This window comes from Erythrolamprus reginae, chromosome 1 (genome assembly GCF_031021105.1).
Source record: "Erythrolamprus reginae isolate rEryReg1 chromosome 1, rEryReg1.hap1, whole genome shotgun sequence".
Lineage (NCBI taxonomy): Eukaryota > Metazoa > Chordata > Lepidosauria > Squamata > Dipsadidae > Erythrolamprus > Erythrolamprus reginae.
The window spans coordinates 58,507,068-58,527,546 of record NC_091950.1 but is presented as its reverse complement, the minus strand read 5'-3'; the positions used below and the strand labels follow the sequence as shown (position 1 = coordinate 58,527,546).

General features: G+C 42.7%; 2 protein-coding genes across 7 annotated transcripts in view; one reads left to right on the top strand and one right to left on the bottom strand.

The window, feature by feature from the left end:
• Nucleotides 1-20,479, top strand: part of DGLUCY (D-glutamate cyclase) — a 45,782-nt gene that overhangs the window by 23,730 nt on the left and 1,573 nt on the right. For 3 of the 6 annotated variants that reach the window (XM_070753315.1, XM_070753306.1, XM_070753282.1), the window contains exons 11-13: nt 1,585-1,704; nt 3,948-4,099; nt 6,007-7,627. In XM_070753315.1, coding sequence (XP_070609416.1) covers nt 1,585-1,704; nt 3,948-4,099; nt 6,007-6,150 — 416 coding nt within the window. In that variant the 3' untranslated portion in view covers nt 6,151-7,627. Of the gene's footprint in view, nt 1-1,584; nt 1,705-3,947; nt 4,100-6,006; nt 7,628-13,555; nt 13,644-20,084; nt 20,391-20,479 lie in introns of those variants that run through there. The other 3 variants (XR_011559221.1, XR_011559220.1, XM_070753297.1) reach the window with 3 other exon arrangements.
• The window catches only part of GPR68 (G protein-coupled receptor 68), a 28,819-nt gene continuing 21,348 nt past the window's right edge, over nt 13,009-20,479 (bottom strand). The window contains exon 2 of the mRNA XM_070753329.1: nt 13,009-14,314. Within this exon, the coding sequence (XP_070609430.1) occupies nt 13,179-14,216 (1,038 nt within the window). The 5' untranslated portion in view covers nt 14,217-14,314 and the 3' untranslated portion in view covers nt 13,009-13,178. The remainder of the gene's footprint in view (nt 14,315-20,479) is intronic.

The following is a 20,479-nucleotide window of genomic DNA, read 5'->3' as shown; positions in this document are numbered from 1 at the left end:
AAACCGGATGTCCGTTTTCCTGAACTTCTGGCTTGCCCGTTGAGCGTTTTTTTGTACTCCAAGGCTTTAGGGAAGCTTGCCTGAATCGTCTGGAGGGCAAAACGACCTTCCCCAAGGCCAAAAATCAGGTGGCCAGCGTGTGCATGCGTTCTGGAACTGACATAGGCAACGCCTTGCGTACCTATCAAAATGGCTCTATGTGCCACCTGTGGCACATGTGCCATAGGCTCACCGTCAGCGGTCCCCGTAAGCTGCGCCTGTGCGCATGCGCGCGTCCCAAAATACCCTTTTCCACGGGCGCACGCTCCCCATCCCCCTGCCAGCCCGCCGGGGGGGGCGGGGGCGGGGAGGTGCCGGCAGTAGGGGGAAATGGAGCTGCGTCCGCCCCTGCCTCCCCACGGTGCCTCCGGCCCCCTCGCGCCCCTGGCCTTTCGGCCCTGCCCCCCGCCCACCCGATCCGCCCCCTCTCCTCCTCCGCCACCTCCTGCCTTGGGGAGCGACTTCTACCGTGGCGGTGGCGGCTGCGGCTTCTCCTCGGGACGAAAGCGCTCCCAGCCAGGGGGCTGAGAGAGAGGGCTTTCTCTGTGCGCTTCGGGAATGCCCGCCCTGCCCCTCTCGCAGCCCCTTTGCTGGGAGCGCTTTCGTCCTGGACTTTCAGCAAGGGGCTGCACTAGAGGCAGGGCAGGTGTTCCCGAAGCGCTCGGAGAAAGCGCTCTCGCAGCCCCCTCGCTGACAGAGAGAGAGGGAGAGAGAAAGTAAGTGAGAAAGAGAGAGAGAGAGAAAGGGGGGGGAGAGAGATAGCAAGAGAGAGAAGAGAAAGAAAGAAAGAGAGATAGAAAGAGTGAGAGAGAAAGAAAGCAATAGAAAGAGAAAGAAAATGAGAGAGAGAGAGAGAGAGAGAGCAAGAGGGGGAGAAAGAAAGAGAGAGAAATGACTCTTGATTTAAAGCATATGGTAAAAAGCACCCAAATAATAACAGAGAAAAAAAACCCAGCCGTTTGTGTGTGTGTGTGTGTGTGTGAACTCTTGAACCATTTCCAATAGCTCACCTGTTATTGGAAATGGTTCGAGTTCACATACACACACACACACACAAGGGGGGAGGAGACAGGGGTGGAAAAAGTTGAGAAGATAGTAATAGTAGTAATAGATTTTGGTTTTGTTTTATTATTAATTTCTTTTAATAAAAAAGAAGGGAATATTTATTTATTTATTTATTTATTTATTTACTTACTTACTTACTTACTTACTTACTTACTTACTTACTTACTTACTTACTTATACTTCTATGCCGCCCAGTCCCAAAGGGACTGTCGCTCAGACGCTATACTTTTCCGTTATGATTTTAATTATTTTGTCATTATTTGCACAATAATTAAATCTGGGTTATTTCAGAGATTACCCAGAGTGCAGTTTTTGGGAAGTATTCACAGCAGGCTTGTGACAATTTTATAAATAAAAGGTTATTAACAATTAGTACACTGTTTTTTAATTTTTCATCTGATTTTCTATGAGTATTATTGATATCAAAATCCATATCTGTAATGGTAATATTCCAGTGCAAATTTTTCCATTTTAATTTAGGTATTGGAGATGGAGGAAATGAATTAGGAATGGGAAAAGTAAAAGAAGCCACAAAGAAGCACATTAAAAATGGAGATGTCATAGCTTGTGATGTGGAAGCTGATTTTGCAGTTGTTGCAGGTAAGATTTGAACAAGCCAAAATATGTACATGTGCAAAATCATAAGAAGAAACTAAAACAAAAGCTGCATTACTTTTTCTAATTATTGTATTCAGTCATCACCTAGATCAGTATTTCCCAACCTTGGCAACTTGCTGGCTGGGGAATTCTGGGAGTTGAAGTCCAAATATCTTCAAGTTGCCAAGGTTGGGAAACACTGACCTAGATAACTAAATCACTAAATAAGCTGTTTGCCATCTTTGATACCTGCTATGCTATCAGGGTGGCTTTGGATAGCTAACAGCAGTTAAAAACAGAATAACAAAATAGAATATATAACTGGCAGCCAAGGTAAGGGAAATAAAACAAACTAAAATTATCCCAAAGATGCTTTTTCAAGACGCAGCTGGACTTTCTTGTTTTTCTATGAAGACATTTCATTTCAAGCTGAAGAAACATCTTGGATGAGAAGTGAAACATCTTCAAAGAAAAACCAAAAAAGCCAATTTTCTTTTGAAAAAGCATCTTTGGGACAACCATGACCTGAATGATTGAGAATCTCCATAGATATCAAACTAAAATTAAAGTAGCAACTCAAGGGCTCAAACTAACAGCCTTTCTTCCATCCTAGGAACAGAACTACATTTTTAAATCCTTACAAAAGATTGGCAGGGTTGAGGCTGGTCTGTTTCCCCAATTCTCTGCAAAATATTTCAAACTTCAAGGGCTACAACATAAAAGTGTCTATTCCACATACTTCTGTGCTACTATTTATTAATTTATTAATTTGTGTAGCTGCCTATCTCAAACCAGTGACTCAGAGCAGTGAGTAAACAACCTACTACAAAAGAGAATTAAATAGTAATGGCAGCTAAGAGATATTATAAGCTAGTGGTCTCCAACCTTGGCAACTTTAACACTTGTGGACTTCAACTCCCAGAATTCTTCAGACAGCTTTTGCTTGTGGACTTCAACTACCAGAATTCCTCAGACAGCTTTTGCTTGTGGACTTCAACTCCCAGAATTCCTCAGACAGCTTTTGCTGTCTGAGGAATTTTGGGAGTTGAAGTCCACAAGTCTTAAAGTTGCCAAGGTTGGAGACCACTGTTATAAGCCATTGTTGTCAACTTAGCCAGGAATCACTTGGGACCCCAAGTATTGGCACATAGCCTGGTCTTCAAGATCATCTGAAAGGCTAGCAGGGTCTGTTATATATAAGTACAACCCCCATCCCTGTGCATGCGCACAGGCCTCACTTAAGCCTGGAACAATGAAAAAATTGTCAAACCAGAAGTTTGGAAAATGGACTTTCGCTTTGTCCATTGTGCTGTTTTTTGCACTCTGGAGCCTTCAGGGAAGCTTCCTGAAGCCCCACAGTGCAAAACAGTACAACAGGCAAAGCAGAAGTCTATTTTCCAAACTTCCAGTTTGCCTGTTGGGCTGTTTTTGCACTGCGGGGCTTCAGGAAGCTTCCCTGAAGGCTCCAGAGTGCAAAAAAACAGCACAATGGACAAACCAGAATCCATTTATTTTAGGCATAGAACAATGCCTTGCACGCCGTCTGATATGGCTCCATGTGCCACCTGTGACGCGCATGCCATAGGTTCGACATCACGGGTATAGGCCATCTCTAATAGGTGCTAAGTATGGTTCTGAAAATAATCTAAACCAGGTTTTATAGAGTCAGGAACAAATTTTACTATTGCTATAAAAGGCATAGATCAACATATGACTCTCTGAACAAATAAACCAAAGCACAACAGGATTCTGTTGATCCTAGAAATAATGGGGGAAACTGCATTTCCTCCTATAGCCCAAATATTATGGTGCTAAATTTCTATTGCCGTGATCCCTCGTTTTTCGTGGGGAATACGTTCCAAGACCACCCGCGAAAATTTTTTTTCCACAAAGTAGAGGCAAGATATTTTTATATGTATTTAACAAGTATTTGGACTTTTAAAACCCTGTCTGTATTGTTAACAACCAACCGCTGCTGACCCCTGAGAGAGACCGGCTTCTCTCAGCTACCGCACGGGCTGAAGGAAGTCGCCGCTGCAGTTTCTCACACACACAAACACACACACACAAACCGTCCCTGCCCCGGCGTTCTTTTCCCTTTGAAAAAACCCGTGAAGTAGTGAATTTGCGAAAGATGAACCGCTAAGTAGCGAGGGATTACTCTATAGGCCTGTGCTTTGCATTATTAAATACCATTCAATTGTTTTAGGTAAAACATTTTATTTAATGGCACTTTTCTGTGGCAGGTGTCGCCAATTGGGGAGGCTATGCAGTTGCTTGTGGACTATATATTCTCAATACATGTGAAATACATGACCGCTATCTGAGGAAAGCTGTTGGATATCCCAGGTTTTCAAAGTATAAGAACTGGGCATCAGCATTACCTTCTGTGACTAAGGTATCATTTTGGAAGAGGTTTTTCATGGAATAATAACTTTTTTTCTATATGGGGTGATCGGAAGGAATACGCAGAGCTTGCTAACGGCTAGCTATGGAAATTGAGTTACTTTTGTTAAATACCATATATGATTAATGAATCCTGATTTCACCTATTAGTTTTCTAGAGCAAAGAAAGTGAGACTATAGGTTAAATAAATGTGTGTAACTGAAGTCTTCATAGCCTAATTATCTAGCTTTCATGATGATTCCTTTTTAAAACTTTCCTAAACTAACCTGGGCTTGGTCATATCTAGCCTATTAGCTATCTCTTTGATCATCTCTCAAATTTATAATTGTAAAGTAAATGTAGGTGAAAGTGTTCACCCTCATCAGGGCCATTAACAAAAATGCCATTATAACAAGAACTTACTAGACTGGGGCAGTGGAATGCAATTTTGAGTTCATGCATGTTTTTCAGAGTCTTTCATAGACTGTCCATGGACAATTCAGTCCAATTGTTAATCTTATTGTAAAATACAATAAGGTTAACAATAAGGGCCTGAATTTCTATTACTAAGCAATGCAGTAATAAAATGCAATATCAAGTGATAACACCGCTTAGTGATGGCAATCTTGACATGCCCCATTGCTGTCATTAAGCAAGGATCATGGGTTGTTAAGCAAAACCTAGGTAACTCGTAGGTTGGTAAGCATGGCAGAGCCAGGAGTGGCTTTTGCTAGGCTTCTATAACGTGAGAGCAACTTACTGAAGCAACTTGCAACTTTCCCTGCCAGCTTCCCCATTAAAGGTAACAACAAATGGTGATCATGTGATCGCGGGACACATTATAAGCGCGAGCCAGTTGCCAAATGTCAGGTTCGTAATCACATGCTGTGAAAGCCAGAACTTTAAAGATTAGTCATAAGTCTCTTTTTTCAGAAGCGTCATAATTTTATAATTTTTTTAAAAAAATTATTTGTTCATAATGTTCAGTAAGCAACAACTATCTCTAGTCTCTTGGCACAGATTCATTTATTCATCCAAACAAATGGGTGGGAAGCTGCCGAAATGTAATGTAATGTATTAAGATTAATATATGTTACAGAATACAGATCTGGAACTTCTCAGTCACCAAGATGACTGTGAATCATAATATTAATGAGGCTGCTTTTCCAGATGGTATTTCTCCTTCATTTGCTTTCTTTCTCTTTATTTTTCAATGCAATATCATTAATCCATCTTTTTGATCCTGTTGGACTTACCTTCCCTGCTTCATCCTTTTTATCATCCTCCTGCCATATCTTGGCTTCAGATAGATTTTCCATCTTATTCCTCAATTCATTACTTTTTTGTACCACTTTACTATGAAAGTAGTGCATTGGTAATTATAGATTATTTTATAAACTGAAATCATGATGCAAATTTTAACAGTAAAACCATGGGTCTCCAATCTTGGCAACTTCAACTCCTAGAATTCCTGCTGGCTGGGGAATTCTGGGAGTTGAGGTCCTCCAGGCTTAAAGTTGCCACGGTTGGAGACCTAGCTTGGAAGTTCTTCTAGTATAATAATATTCTAAGAAAGGTACTGGAAATCTAATATCAATCTAATACAAATGGATCCCATTCCTACATTTCTAGATTATTATAATTAGATAGCAAAGAATGCATTTTAACATTTGAGTGACAAGAGTGCTGTAAAGGGGAAATATATAAGTCTAAGTCCTATTACTATTGCTATTTTGTAGTTAATGTGGACATGTCTAGTAAGAAACAAGAAATAAAAACTTCCCTAACGAGATACTCTTGTTGTGGTCTTAAACTTTAAATATTATATTAAATTCCTGACTTTGAGCACTTTCACCCATTAAAGTAAAAACCTAAATTTTAAAGAGAATAAAAATTGTATTGTCTGTTTTACTATTTAGGAAGAAAACATGCTGAAGATATTACAGCGGCATCACGTTCGCAGTGGAATAACTGCAAGTTTGGCTATGGAAGTGGATGCTCTGCCGTTTTTTGATATTCATTCAAATTTAATAGAGAAGCTGCGAGAAGAAACTTTCAAATAATACTCCATTTCTAACAATATGGTATTAAACACATTTAGTCCAGAACATATACAGTATTACCACTACATTCCCCAATCAGATAACCTGCCACAATTTATTAACCCAAATAGTATGAGGGTAGAAGAACGTGTGATTGTACAGTAAATTTCTGGAATAATGTCAAGGGAAAATTAATAGATTTTTCAGAATGATTTTTTTTTTCAATTATCTGACTAAAATATATCAACAAATAATTAATTGAGAATGCATTTTCTTAGATTTAAAAAAGATTCATCTATGCCTCATTTGCCAAATCCCCTGTTAAAACTGTAATTCAGACATTAGCCATTAAATTTGATTGTGAGAGTGAGTCAACTCTATTTTTCTCTGAATTTCACCTCAGAGAATCCAAGGATGCCTCCAAAGACACTGTTCTGAAATAAATTTCTTCTCTCCCATAAAATAATAGGAATAGGATTTAGGCTATTGAGTTGAACTCTTTGTCAGGGCAAGCATCCAAATTAGCTTTTCTTGAATATCTAGCTTTTCTTGAATACTTTTGTAGGAAATTGGTTGCACTCTCAAACTATTCTTCTTAGCATGAGATTCTGAACTTTGAACCTGAGTTTGCCTTCCATGAACATGTCTTGTCCTGTAGAATGATAAAGAATTAGTTGTGGCCTTCTCTATATATAACTCTGTTGGTTCCTTCCAGTGTGAGGAGACAGATAGCATATTCCCACTCAATTCCCACCCTTTCAACTCTGTTATTCTATTCTAATTGCCTTTTCTTTCTGAATATATGTATTCACTTCTTTCTGTCACTGCTCATAGAATCTAATTTCTAGTTCCACTGTCAAACTTGCTGTCAAACACCAAGAAAAGGACAGCAAGTTATGCCCATGATAGAAACGTAAAACACTATATAGCAAGAATCTGCCAGCAAAAATACTGCCACAATAACAACAATAACCAGACTTGGAAAGGACCTTGAAGGGCTTCTAGTCCAACCCACTGCTTAGGCAGGAAACCCTACACCACTTCAGACAAATAGTTATCCAACATCTTTTTAAAAACTTCCAGTGTTGGAGCATTCACAACTTCTGGAGGCAAGCTGTTCCACTGATTAATTGTCCTAACTGTCAGGAAATTTCTCCTTAATTCTAGGTTGCTTCTCTACTTGATTAGTTCCCACCCATTGCTTCTTCTCCTGCCCTCAGATGCTTTGGAGAATAGCTTGACTCCCACTTCTTTGTGGCAACACCGACGATATTGGAACACTGCTATCATGTCTCCCCTAGTCCTTCTTTTCATTAAAGTAGACATACCCAGTTCCTGCAACCATTCTTCATACATTTTAGCCTCCAGTCCCCAAATCATTTTTGTTGCTTTTCTCTGCACTCTTTCTAGAGTCTGAACATCCAAGTCCATGGAGAGGGGCGGCATACAAATCCAATAAATAAATAAATAAAATCCTTTTTACATCGTGGCAAGCAAAGCTTGTTGAATGGTTGTTTAATCTTTTCTGCCCTTATACAGGTAGCCCTTGACTTATGACCACAATTGGACCAGAATTTCCATAGCTACGCAAGGTAGTTGTTAAGTGAGTTTTGCCCAGTTTTATAATATTTGCCACAGTTAAGCCAATCATCGCAGTTGTTAAGTGAATCAGATGGTTATTAAGTGAATCTAGCTTCCACTTCGCAGGACTGGCTTGGCTCCTCTGGGCTCTGCCTCCAGCGGTGTTTTGAAATGTGCTCGTACCTGCGAAGTGGAGGCGAAGCAGTCCCGTGGGCTGTGAACCTACCTCGCTTGCTTTCTGTCTCTCTCTGAGGAATGCAATGAAGCTACAAGTGTTGGGTAGAATGTACGTTTCACAGTTTCGAACTTGCGAAAAGTTTCCTTTTACAATAGGCTTCTGTGAACACAATGCCAAGGAACACAACAGGGCTACAAACCTGCTACCCCCAAATTGTGTTCCACCACAAGATGCATATCCTACCTGACATTTGTAGCCCTGTTGCATTCCTCACCGTTGTCTCCAGAGAAGCCCATTGTAAAAGAAAACTTCTTGCAAGTTCAATCAAACTTCTCAAACTCGTGAGAACCTTTCTTTTCCAATGGGATTCCCTGTACACAATGCCGAGGAACAGGATGGAGCTACAAGTCCTAGGTAGAACGCGCATCTTGTGGCCCAACAAATCCTATCTGCCAGAAATGAGTCTCTGAGATTCATCACACAACTGCCGTTGCTTCAAGGAGCAACACTCTGCAAGGTTCCTTTTGCCATTGCATGCACAAATAGCAGAACTATGCAGCTTCTGCTCAGGCAATCTCACACTACTCATAAGAGCCTACAAAATATTTGCCAGACCCATCCTAGACTACTACTCATCTGTCTGGAACCCATACCACATCTCATACATCAACACCCTTCAAAATGTCCAAAGATATTTCACCAGAAGAGCCCTTCACTCCTCCACTCGAAACAGAATATCCTACAAAAATAGACTAACAATCCTGGGCCTAGAAAGCCTAGAACTACGGCGCCTAAAACACGATTTGAGTATTGCCCACAAGATCATATGCTGCAGCGTCCTACCGGTCAATGACTACTTCAGCTTCAACCGCAATAACACAAGAGCACGCAACAGATTTAAACTTAATACGAACCGCACCAAACTTGACTGTAAAAAATATGATTTCAACAATCGAGTTATCGAAGCGTGGAACTCATTACCGGACTCAATTGTGTCTACCCCTAACCCCCAACACTTCTCCCTTAGACTCTCCACGATTGACCTCTCCAGATTCATAAAAGGCCAGTAAGGGGCGTACATGAGTGCACTGATGTGCCTTTCGTCCCCTGTCCAATTGTCTCCTTTCTTCCACCTATCTTATATATTCTCTTCCTTTCATATATCCTCTCCTCTAAGTTCACTTTCACCCTCATTTATATGATCACATGTCTATTTTTCTTCCTATGTATCTGTGTATTGGACAAATGAATAAATAAATAAATAAAAATAAAAATTCGACATACCGGCACAGTCGCAAGTGGCAGGAGATCAGCTGTGCCAGTATGATGAAGCTCATGGCAGTCCTGCAGTTCGTGCATCCAAAGACACAGCAAGCCTTGCAGAGTCCTATTCCATGAGGCATTGGCAGAGGGCCAGCCGCTTGGCGAGCACCAAGGACAAGGAGAGGAGGTGGCAGAGATGGGACATCCAGTCCCACACTCACTACCTATGCACCTCCAAAATAATAACACCCCCCGATAAGGCCAAAGCCATATTTTGGGGGTCAAAAGAAAATAAGACCCCACCTTATTTTGGGGAAAACAGTATTCTAAAATTCCTAATACAGTGATCCCCCGAGTTTCGCGATCTCGATCTTTGCGAAACGCTATATCGCGATTTTTCCACCCGATGACGTCACTCCCTTTCTCATCTTTCTTTCTCTCTCTCTTTCTCTATCTTGCTTCTTCCTCTCTCACACTCTCTTCCTCCCTCTCTCATCTCTTTCTTTCCTTCTCTCTCTTTCTCTATCTCTCCCCCTCTTGCTCTCGAGCGGCAAGCGAGCAGCTGGGCGGGTGTGTGAACGGGCAAGCGGAGTGGCCGGGCGGGCGGGTGAACGGGCAAGCGAGCAGCCGGGCGGGCGGGTGAACAGGCAAGCGGAGCGGCCGGGCGGGCGGGCGAACGGGCAAGCGAGCGGCCGGGCGTGCGGGTGAACGGGCGAGCGGGCGGGCGGGCGGGCGAACAGGCAAGCGGAGCGGCCGGCCGGGCGGGTGAACAGGCAAGCGAGCAGCCGGGCGGGTGGGTGAACGGGCAAGCGGCAAGCGATCTTGGGGTTTCCCCTTTGCCTGGGTGGCGGGAAGACCCAGGGAAGGTTCCTTCGGCCGCCCAACAGCTGATCTGCTCCGCAGCGCGGCAGCAGCGAGGAGCCGAAGATGGGGTTTCCCTGTTGCCTGGGCAACGGGGAAACCCCATCTTCGGCTCCTCGCTGCTGCCGCACTGCGGAGCAGATCAGCTGTTGGGCGGCCGAAGGAACCTTCCCTGGGTCTTCCCCGCCGCCCACACGCAAACTCCACCATCTGCGCATGTGGGGCCATGGAAAAAGGGGCGCGCATGCACAGATGGTGTTTTTACTTCCGCACCACTACATCCCGAAAAATCAATTATCGCGAGGGGTCTTGGAACGGAACCCTCGCGATAATCGGGGGATCACTGTATTCATTGCTTTTGTTTGAGAAATCCACAATAATTCTGATCTAAACATGACTGAAGTGTTTGAATTAACAACTGTAAATTTCTAATTCAAATGTTTACAAACATAAGATTACTGCTAAAGCTTGTTTGGCAGTTCTCAAATTAATTCCTTACACACAATCCAAAGAGTATGTACAAATGTTACAAAACTAACTTTTCCTATTTATTCTGCATTAATAGTATAATGAAGAAATAGTTCTAAATGTAAATAAATATTATTTTTTCTTAAATGCCCCTAAAGACAGGCATTTAATTTCCCCATTCACACATATCTTGCAATGGCATTGTTTGTTTAAGGTAGTTTTTAAATAAGCTTCAGTTGACTGATTTCCAATATTGGCCAGGAATAAATCTATACAATAGACTGAGCTGAAACTAAATAAACTGTCTTATGTTTACATTAATCTACTAATAGTAATTGATCTAGTTGTGGATTATTAAAAATTAACCCAGTTCTGTGGGTTTGCACAACACTCCTAAGTATAAACTAACCACATTAGCTGCGTTGCGTTCTCACAAGATACTGGGATAAAATTTGGTGTGCTTATTTTTTGAAAACACTACCATTTGCTTAGAACCATGTAAATATTTATTTCATATAGTAAAAGGAATCTGAAAAAATTCAGACAGTGTGACACACACTGGTTGCTAGACTGGGTGAGATCATCCAAGGGCATGGGGTGAGGTATCATCAATATGCAGATGATACCCAGCTTTACATCTCCACCCCTTGTCCAGTCAGTGAAGCAGTGGAAGTGATGTGCCGGTGTCTGGAGGCTGTTGAGGTCTGGATGGGTGTCAACAGACTCAAACTCAACCCTGATAAGACGGAGTGGCTGTGGGTTTTGCCTCCCAAGGACAATTCCATCTGTCCATCTATTACCCTGGGGGGGGGGGGGAATTACTAACCCCCTCAGAGAGGGTCCGCAACTTGGGCATCCTCCTTGATCCACAGCTCACATTAGAGAAACATCTTTCAGCTGTGGCGAGGGGGGCGTTTGCCCAGGTTCGCCTAGTGCACCAGTTGCGGCCCTATTTGGATCGGGAGTCACTGCTCACAGTCACTCATGCCCTCATCACCTTGAGGCTCGGCTACTGTAATGCTCTCTACATGGGGCTACCTTTGAAAAGTGTTCGGAAACTTCAGATCGTGCAGAATGCAGCTGCAAGAGCAATCATGGGCTTTCCTAAATATGCCCATGTCACACCAACACTCCGCAGTCTGCATTGGTTGCCGATCAGTTTCCAGTCACAATTCAAAGTGTTGGTTATGACCTATAAAGCCCTTCATGGCACCGGGCCAGGTTATCTCTGGGACCGCCTTCTGCCGCACGAATCCCAGCGACCAATTAGATCCCACAGAGTGGGCCTTCTCCGGGTCCCGTCAACTAAACAATGCCGTTTGGCGGGACCCAGGGGAAGAGCCTTATCTGTGGCAGCCCCGGCCCTCTGGAACCAACTCCCCCCAGAGATTAGAATAGCCCCCACCCTTCTTGCCTTTCGTAAGCTTCTTAAAACCCACCTCTGTCGTCAGGCATGGGGGAACTGAGATATTCCTTCCCCCTAGCTTCTACAAGTTATGTATGGTATGTTTGTATGTATGATTGGTTTTAAAATAAGGGTTTTTAGCTGCTTTAGTATTGGATTGTCGCATGTTGTTTTTACTATTGTTAGCCGCCCCGAGTCTACAGAGAGGGGCGGCATACAAATCCAATAAATAATAATAATAATAATAATAATAATAATAATAATAATAATAATAATAATACATGATTATAAAAATATATATTTGGCATCTATTTTCCAAGAATACACTATTAAAATCTAGAATAGTATTTTTATCCAAAGAGTATGTGTCTAAATAGCTTGAAAACTTCAAAGTTTGCATAGCCAATACATTGGGGTGAAGTTCTGAATTGAATGAAGCTGATTCTTTTAAAGGAAGAAAGGAATTCTCTACATGGGGCTACCTTTGAAAAGTGTTCGGAAACTTCAGATCGTGCAGAATGCAGCTGCGAGAGCAGTCATGGGCTTATAGTATGCCCATGTTTCTCCATCACTCCGCAGTCTGCATTGGCTGCCGATCAATTTCCGGTCACAATTCAAAGTGTTGGTTATGACCTTTAAAGCCCTTCATGGCACTGGACCAGAATATCTCCGAGACCGCCTACTGCCGCACGAATCCCAGCGACCGATTAGGTCCCACAGAGTGGGCCTTCTCCGGGTCCCGTCAACTAAACAATGTCGGTTGGCGGGCCCCAGGGGAAGAGCCTTCTCTGTGGCGGCACCGGCCCTATGGAACCAACTCCCCCCGGAGATTAGGATTGCCCCTACTCTTCCTGCCTTCCGTAAACTCCTTAAAACCCACCTTTGTCGTCAGGCATGGGGGAATTGAAACATCTCCCCCTGGGCATGTTTAATTTATATATGGTATGCGTGTGTGTATGTCTGTTAGTATATGGGGTCTTTTAAATCTTTAAACATTTTAAAAACTGTTGGATTATTTATGATTTGTTGTTACATGTTGTGAGCCGCCCCGAGTCTTCGGAGAGGGGCGGCATACAAATCGAATAAATAATAATAATAATAATAATTCCCCACATGGGAAGAATGCCAGTATAGCAGATTTTATTGTATTTTTAAATTATGAACCATTTTACAGGCTATAAGGATTCTCATATCTACATTTAGATGTAAAGTGAAGTGAGTAAATCCATGCATGGAGAGTTTACATCACTATTTGGGCAAGAAAGAGTTCATATTTTATGAATTACAAAGAGTTCATTTAACCAATCCTGTGTTCAGATCAGCTTGTTCACTGTCTTTTTTCCTGGTTGCTGGATTATTTAATGGATAGGATTCCTTATTTTCTATTGGAACACATTTTAGGCATTTTAAACAAGATCCTCCTATTTTGACAAAATCCTGGTAGGTATTTTCACTTGAAAAGCAATATAGTATGGGATCTGCAACACAATTAAAAGTGGTTAATAAAAGAGAAATATGATAGAAGTTAAAAATTCTGGCAGCAAATTCACAGCTCTTCTCAAACAGACTGCGAATTAACAAAAGAACATGATACGGTCCAAAGCAAATTAAAAAAATTAAGATTGTGCTTGAAACTAGGCGTTTAATTTGAATTTTCCTCTTTTTCTGAGTGCCGTGACTCTTCCGGACCACACGTAGAATTCCACAGTAGGAGAAAATAAGGAGGCAAAATGGAAATAGGAAACCAGCTGCGAAACGGTAAAAGTTTATGTTATGTTCCCAGATTTTAATGGGATAATGCTCAAAGCACACTGCGTGGCTCTCTGAGTCTTTACTCACTTCTGCATGTTTAAAAAATAGCCAACAAGTCACAATTTCTTTAGTCCAGATGACAGTGCTCACCACCACAGCAGCCTTCATTGTACGACACTGTTGGAAACGAAAAGGATACACCAGCGCAAGGTAACGGTCAATGGAGATACAGCAGAGAAAACCCACACTGATATAAATGTTTTCATAAAGAAGGATGCCACAAATTTTGCACAAGAGTTCATTGTAAGTCCAGTTGTCGTGCTGCAAAACATACTGGAGCCAAAAAGGTAGAGAGAAAATGTAAAGCAGATCAGCTACTGTTAGGTTGCAAAGGTATATTCCTAGTTCATTCTTGACCTTAACTTGCAAGTAAGCATAGTACAACGAGAGACAATTGGCTGGGAGTCCTACTACAAAGACAAGTATATATATCACAGGTGACAACATCTGATGTATGCTATGATCAATGGTGCAGTTCTGAGTGCTATTATCCATCACCTCTTCTGGAAGAATCCCCATGTTCTGCAGTCTGTTGGCTCAGCAGACATATTTTTTTTATTCTGCCATTTTACTATCTCTATATTTGCTTGGTACGATTTATCAGAACTTGTTATCACCTGCAAGAAAGAAAGAAAAAGTCATAAAACAATCCTTATTAAATTCAACAATAATTATATATATAATTAATTTAATTATTAATATTAATCCCTTAATTTTCAAATTCAGCAAAAAAACATGTCTCACACACACACACACACACACACACAGACACACAGTGAGTTGTTGGATAAATGGCCTTAAGTTGGGCCGAGAGGCAAAAAAAAAAAAAAAGGAGCTGTTCCTTCAATACACCAGGGTGATTCGACACAAAAATATGTAACCCTTCCCTGGTGCAGAGCTGAAGGGATTGGATACTGTACCTTAGAGGTTAATTCTCTGCCTTACAAGGCAAAGGTTGCAGGTTCAAGTCCCAGTGAGGGTATGGTTAGCTGATGGGGCCAAAATAAGGCTGAAATAGATCTATCCTAGTCTCCCTTAATTTTCAAATTCAGCAAAAAACAAAACAACACATATATAAATAAATAAAAAATTCAGGAACACAAAGACCTATACGCCAATACCTAAAACTCTTGAACTTGGTAACTGGTCCCATATCATAGCAAGCAACATTGAATAATTGACAGTTGACTGAGTTCCTAACTCACTATGTCATAATATACTTAACTGTGATTACATTTATTTAATTAAACCTTTCTCACTTTGTGCTGGGTGTGTGTGTGAGAGAGAGAGAGAGTGGTGGGCTAGGACTAGAAAGACAGAGTTCACATTCACACTTATTCTTAATAAGCCTATCAGAACACGGCTCCCAAGATCTAGTGATCACTAAATGGTAGCAAAAAAAATCTCTTTTCTGTCTTGCCATTAGCACTATCTAGAGTTTGCAGCCCAAATCTGATAGTCCTAGCCAAGGGATTCCCGGGGTGTCTCCAGATTAATTATTCTATCTTAACTGAGTTTGGTTATAGGACAGTTGTGGGGATGTGAGCCACAGTGGCGGAGTGGTTAGAATACAGTACTGTAAGCTACTTCTGCTGACTGCCGGCAATTGGGCAGATCGAATCTCACCAGGCTCAAGGTTGACTCAGCCTTCCATCCTTCCGAGGTGGGTAAAATGAGGATCCAGATTGTTGGGGGCAATATGCTGACTCTAAACTGCTTAGAGAGAGAGCTATAAAAGCACTGTGAAGCGGTAATAAATGCTATTGCTATACGATGAAGGGTAATTCCCATACTGTTAGACTTTGAAGAACATAAGTGGCGCTCAAGGCGGCAAGATGCGCGTACCATGCCGCCTTGATTGCATCAGCGGAATCCCGCCCGACCGCTCTGTTTAGGGTGACCCGCTCCCTTCTTAACCAGGGGGGAGTTGGGGAGCCCTTGCAGAGTAGCGCCGAGGAGTTTAACACGTTTTTCGCTGATAAAGTCGCTCAGATCCGGGCCGACCTCGACTCCAATTGTAAAACAGAGTCGACTGACAACGAGTCAGTCGAGGTGACTGGGGCACGTACTTGTCCACCTGTCTGGGAAGAGTTTGATCTGGTGACACCTGATGAAGTGGACAAGGCCATTGGAGCTGTGAGTTCCGCCACCTGTTTACTGGATCCGTGTCCCTCCTGGTTGGTCTCGGCCAGCAGGGAGGTGACACGGAGCTGGGCCCAGGAGATTACCAACGCTTCCTTGGGGAGGGGAGTTTTTCCATCACTCTATAAAGAAGCGCTTGTGCGCCCCCTCCTCAAGAAGCCTTCCCTGGACCCAGCAGTACTCAACAACTACCGTCCAGTCTCCAACCTTCCCTTCATGGGGAAGGTTGTCGAGAAGGTGGTGGCACTCCAGCTCCAGCGGTCCTTGGAAGAAGCCGATTATCTAGGTCCCCAGCAGTCGGGCTTCAGGCCCGGCTACAGCACGGAAACCGCTTTGGTCGCGTTGATGGATGATCTCTGGCGGGCCCGGGACAGGGGTTTATCCTCTGTCCTGGTACTCCTCGATCTCTCAGCGGCTTTCGATACCATCGACCATGGTATCCTTCTGCACCGGTTGGAGGGGTTGGGGGTGGGAGGCACTGTGCTTCAGTGGTTCTCCTCCTACCTCTCTGGCCGGTCGCAGTCGGTGTTAGTGGGGGGTCAGAGGTCGACTCCGAGGTCTCTCCCTTGTGGGGTGCCTCAGGGGTCGGTCCTCTCCCCCTTGCTATTTAACATCTACATGAAACCGCTGGGTGAGATCATCCAAGGACATGGGGTGAGGTATCATCAATATGCCGATGATACCCAGCTTTACATCTCCACCCCATGCCCAGTCAACGAAGCGGTGGAAGTGATGTGCCGGTGCCTGGAGGCTGTTGGGGCCTGGATGGGTGTCAACAGACTCAAGCTCAACCCGGATAAGACGGAGTGGCTGTGGGTTTTGCCTCCCAAGGACAATCCCATCTGTCCGTCCATCACCCTGGGGGGGGAATCATTGACCCCCTCAGAGAGGGTCCACAACTTGGGCATCCTCCTCGATCCACAGCTCACATTAGAGAACCACCTTTCAGCTGTGGCGAGGGGGGCGTTTGCCCAGGTTCGCCTGGTGCACCAGTTGCGGCCCTATCTGGACCGGGACTCATTGCTCACAGTCACTCATGCCCTCATCACCTCGAGGTTCGACTACTGTAATGCTCTCTACATGGGGCTACCTTTGAAAAGTGTTCGGAAACTTCAGATCGTGCAGAATGCAGCTGCGAGAGCAGTCATGGGCTTACCCAGGTATGCCCATGTTTCACCATCACTCCGCAGTCTGCATTGGCTGCCGATCAGTTTCCGGTCACAATTCAAAGTGTTGGTTATGACCTTTAAAGCCCTTCATGGCACTGGACCAGAATATCTCCGAGACCGCCTTCTGCCGCACGAATCCCAGCGACCGATTCGGTCCCACAGAGTGGGCCTCCTCCGGGTCCCGTCAACTAAACAATGCCGGTTGGCGGGCCCCAGGGGGAGAGCCTTCTCTGTGGCGGCACCGGCCCTCTGGAACCAACTCCCCCCGGAGATCAGAACTGCCCCTACTCTTCCTGCCTTCCGTAAACTCCTCAAAACCCACCTTTGCCGTCAGGCATGGGGAAACTAAACATCTCCCCTGGGCACGTTGAAGTTATATATGGTATGCCTGTATGTGTGTATGTTAGTATAGGGGATTTTCTTAAACTCATAATATTTTAATTAATTGGATTGTATTGGATTGTTTTTCACTTGTTGTGAGCCGCCCCGAGTCTTCGGAGAGGGGCGGCATACAAATCCAAATAATAAAATAAATAAATAAAATAAATACTATTGATCTGTTATTCTAATTGTATGGTCACCCATTTTATCTAAGCAACTCTGGGTAGCTCAAAACATGTAGAAACAATCCAATAAAGACAAGTTAATATACACACCTGTAAAAACTATCCATAATCAATTAAAAAACCCTAGAAACTAATGATCAGCAGTGGAATTAATTCTACATAAGATCAACTCAGCCATTGATACTGATATATTGACCAAATTTGCACACCACATCAGATTAAATTGTAATTTACTAGTTTGTTACTATACTATCTATTTGTATACTACCTATTTGTTACTTGGATGAAACTGGGGATTCTAACAGCTGTTGATTAAACTGGAAGTTGTAAAAAACTTCTCTGAAGAAGATAAGCAAACAACTTTTTAAAATGTCACCAAGAAAAGTATATGGATGAAGTCATTTGGAGCTGAGCTCAACCAAAGGTATCATTACCTTTTTAAATATAACACAAAAGTTCAGATACTTTTTGGAGAATATATTTAGTTCAAGATTTGAATGAAGTTCTGAGAGTTCTGACTGCTTTTATTTTTGCAGATGTTTCACTGCCTACCTTGGTAACATATTCAATATTATGAACTTGGAGGTCTGTTGATTAGCAAAACTCAGTATATGATTAGGTTGGTTCTACTGTTAGGTGTTTTGTTTTCTATCGTCTAATTTTTGCTTCACAGAAAAGATTGCCCCCTTTTGTTTATCTGGGTGTTGGTTAATAGCTGTATGAGGCTGTATTGTTAACTTTCAATACAGAAATCAAAAATCCAAATCCTTCACTTTGGAGCACCAAAGCAAAGAATATGAATAGCAGCCTAAATTCCAAGTGAATTATATACTAACAAAAATAACTATCTTTCCTCTAAATTCCACATATTTTATTATAGTTAGCTACAGATTTGTCAAAAACTGTAACCTCTGCAACTTCTGTCAGTTTACTTTGTGGGAATTGTGAGTAAAGAACAACTGAAAAAAATAAGGAACAGTCCTTGAGCTTTGTAACCATGTGGTCTGGTAATAAACTTGGTCAAATCAGGGGGTATTGCTATCATGCTAGCAAGTTGATGTATGATATGGAGATGCCTTTCAGACTACCTGTATAGCTTGGGGCCTAAACCTCCATTACAGAAGGTGTTTGGGGCCATGCAGAAGGAAACAGTGAAGAAAAGAGAAAATGTAAGCAACCCAAATACAAATATCAGGATGTAGCTGCTCCAGGAATGTCAGGGAAGAAGATAAATTCCTGAGGAAGGAAGAATACAATATTTGATGTTCTAATTCATTTTCATTCATTTCATTTTATTGGATTGTATGCCGCCCCTCTCCGTAGACTCGGGGCGGCTAACAACAGTGGTAAAAGCAACATGCGACCATCCAATACTAAAGAAGCTAAAAACCCTTATTTTAAAACCAATCATACATACAAACGTACCATACATAAATTGTGGAAGCCTAGGGGAAAAGAATATCTTAATTCCCCCGTGCCTGACGACAGAGGTGGGTTTTAAGAAGCTTGCGAAAGGCAAGAAGGGTGGGGGCTATTCTAATCTCTGGTGGGAGTTGGTTCCAGAGGGCCGGGGCCGCCACAGAGAAGGCTTTTCCCCTGAGTCCCGCCAAACGACGGGATCCAGGGGAATGCAGATGCTGTTGTTCTAGCATCTGTTTTAGATAGATTTCAATGGCTAAAACGGAACACTATGCAAGGGTATAGATAGCGTAAGAAAGAATTCCTCCCATGGGGAAAAATTGTCTCGGTCTCCCTCATTAAAACTTGGTTGAAGTTCCCAGTGAAAGAACATCCCATGTTTGAAAGTGGCAGAAATGCTTTTCTGGAGATAAGTATGCTGAGGTAGAATTGATGGAACATTGGCACGGTTCCCCAAACCCACTTATCCCAGTCAAACACTAACCACATCAAACGCCCATATGGTTCTGACAGCACACAATTGCATTCAATTACTAATTTTCCTTTTGTTAAAATACGGGATTCCTATTCACTTAAAGAAGCCAGCCAGTCTGGTGTGGTGGTTAACCCACTAGGTTAGAAAGCAAAAGACCCTGAATACTAGTCTTGCTTTCAACATGAAACCAGCTGGGTGACTTTGAGCGAGGCTCTCAGCCTTAGCAAGAGACAATAGCAAACCACCTCCAAAAATCTGGCCAAGAAAGCTGCAAGGACTAGTCCAAATAGTCATCAGGTGTCATCATAACTGATACGAACAGACACAGAGTGAGAGATAGACCGACAAATCACTTAATGTAGGACATTCTTCCCCCTGCTGTATGGATTTTTTGCATCAGACAGTACTGCCAATGCTGCATTGCATCACTAGCCCTGTGACTCTTGTCACCATTGGCCCAAGCAGGCAGCACTAGGCTGAGTTGGTGCAATTAATCAGAGATTGGGAAGTGGTTTTATATTACTTTTTTTAAAAAAATATTTTATTTACAAGTCTACAGAGAGGGGCGGCATACAAATCTAATAAATTATTATTATTTATTTATTTTGTCAACTAGGTTTTCAAAAGGCGCTTGGGGTTTTGCTGGATTCACTTGTCCACAGTTCGGCGGAGTCACTTGCTACAGCCTGGAATACAGCTGCAACAGAGGCTCTAGACTGAATTGCGCCTTTGCGACTTCTCTCTGGCAACAGATCCTGGAGGTCTCCTTGGTCTACTGAGGAGCTCCGGGGAACTCTAGAGAAGCGTTGGAGGAAGACCAGAATTCTGGGAGTTGAAGTCCACACATCTTCCAGTGGCCAAGCTTGAGAAACACTGATCTACATGATACTAGTAAGAGAGAAACATTAGGACAGGATGGAAGGCAAGCAGGTGCACTTATTTTATTTATTGTTATATTTTATTATACTTTATTAATTATTGTTAATTATATTTTATTTTATTTATTATTAG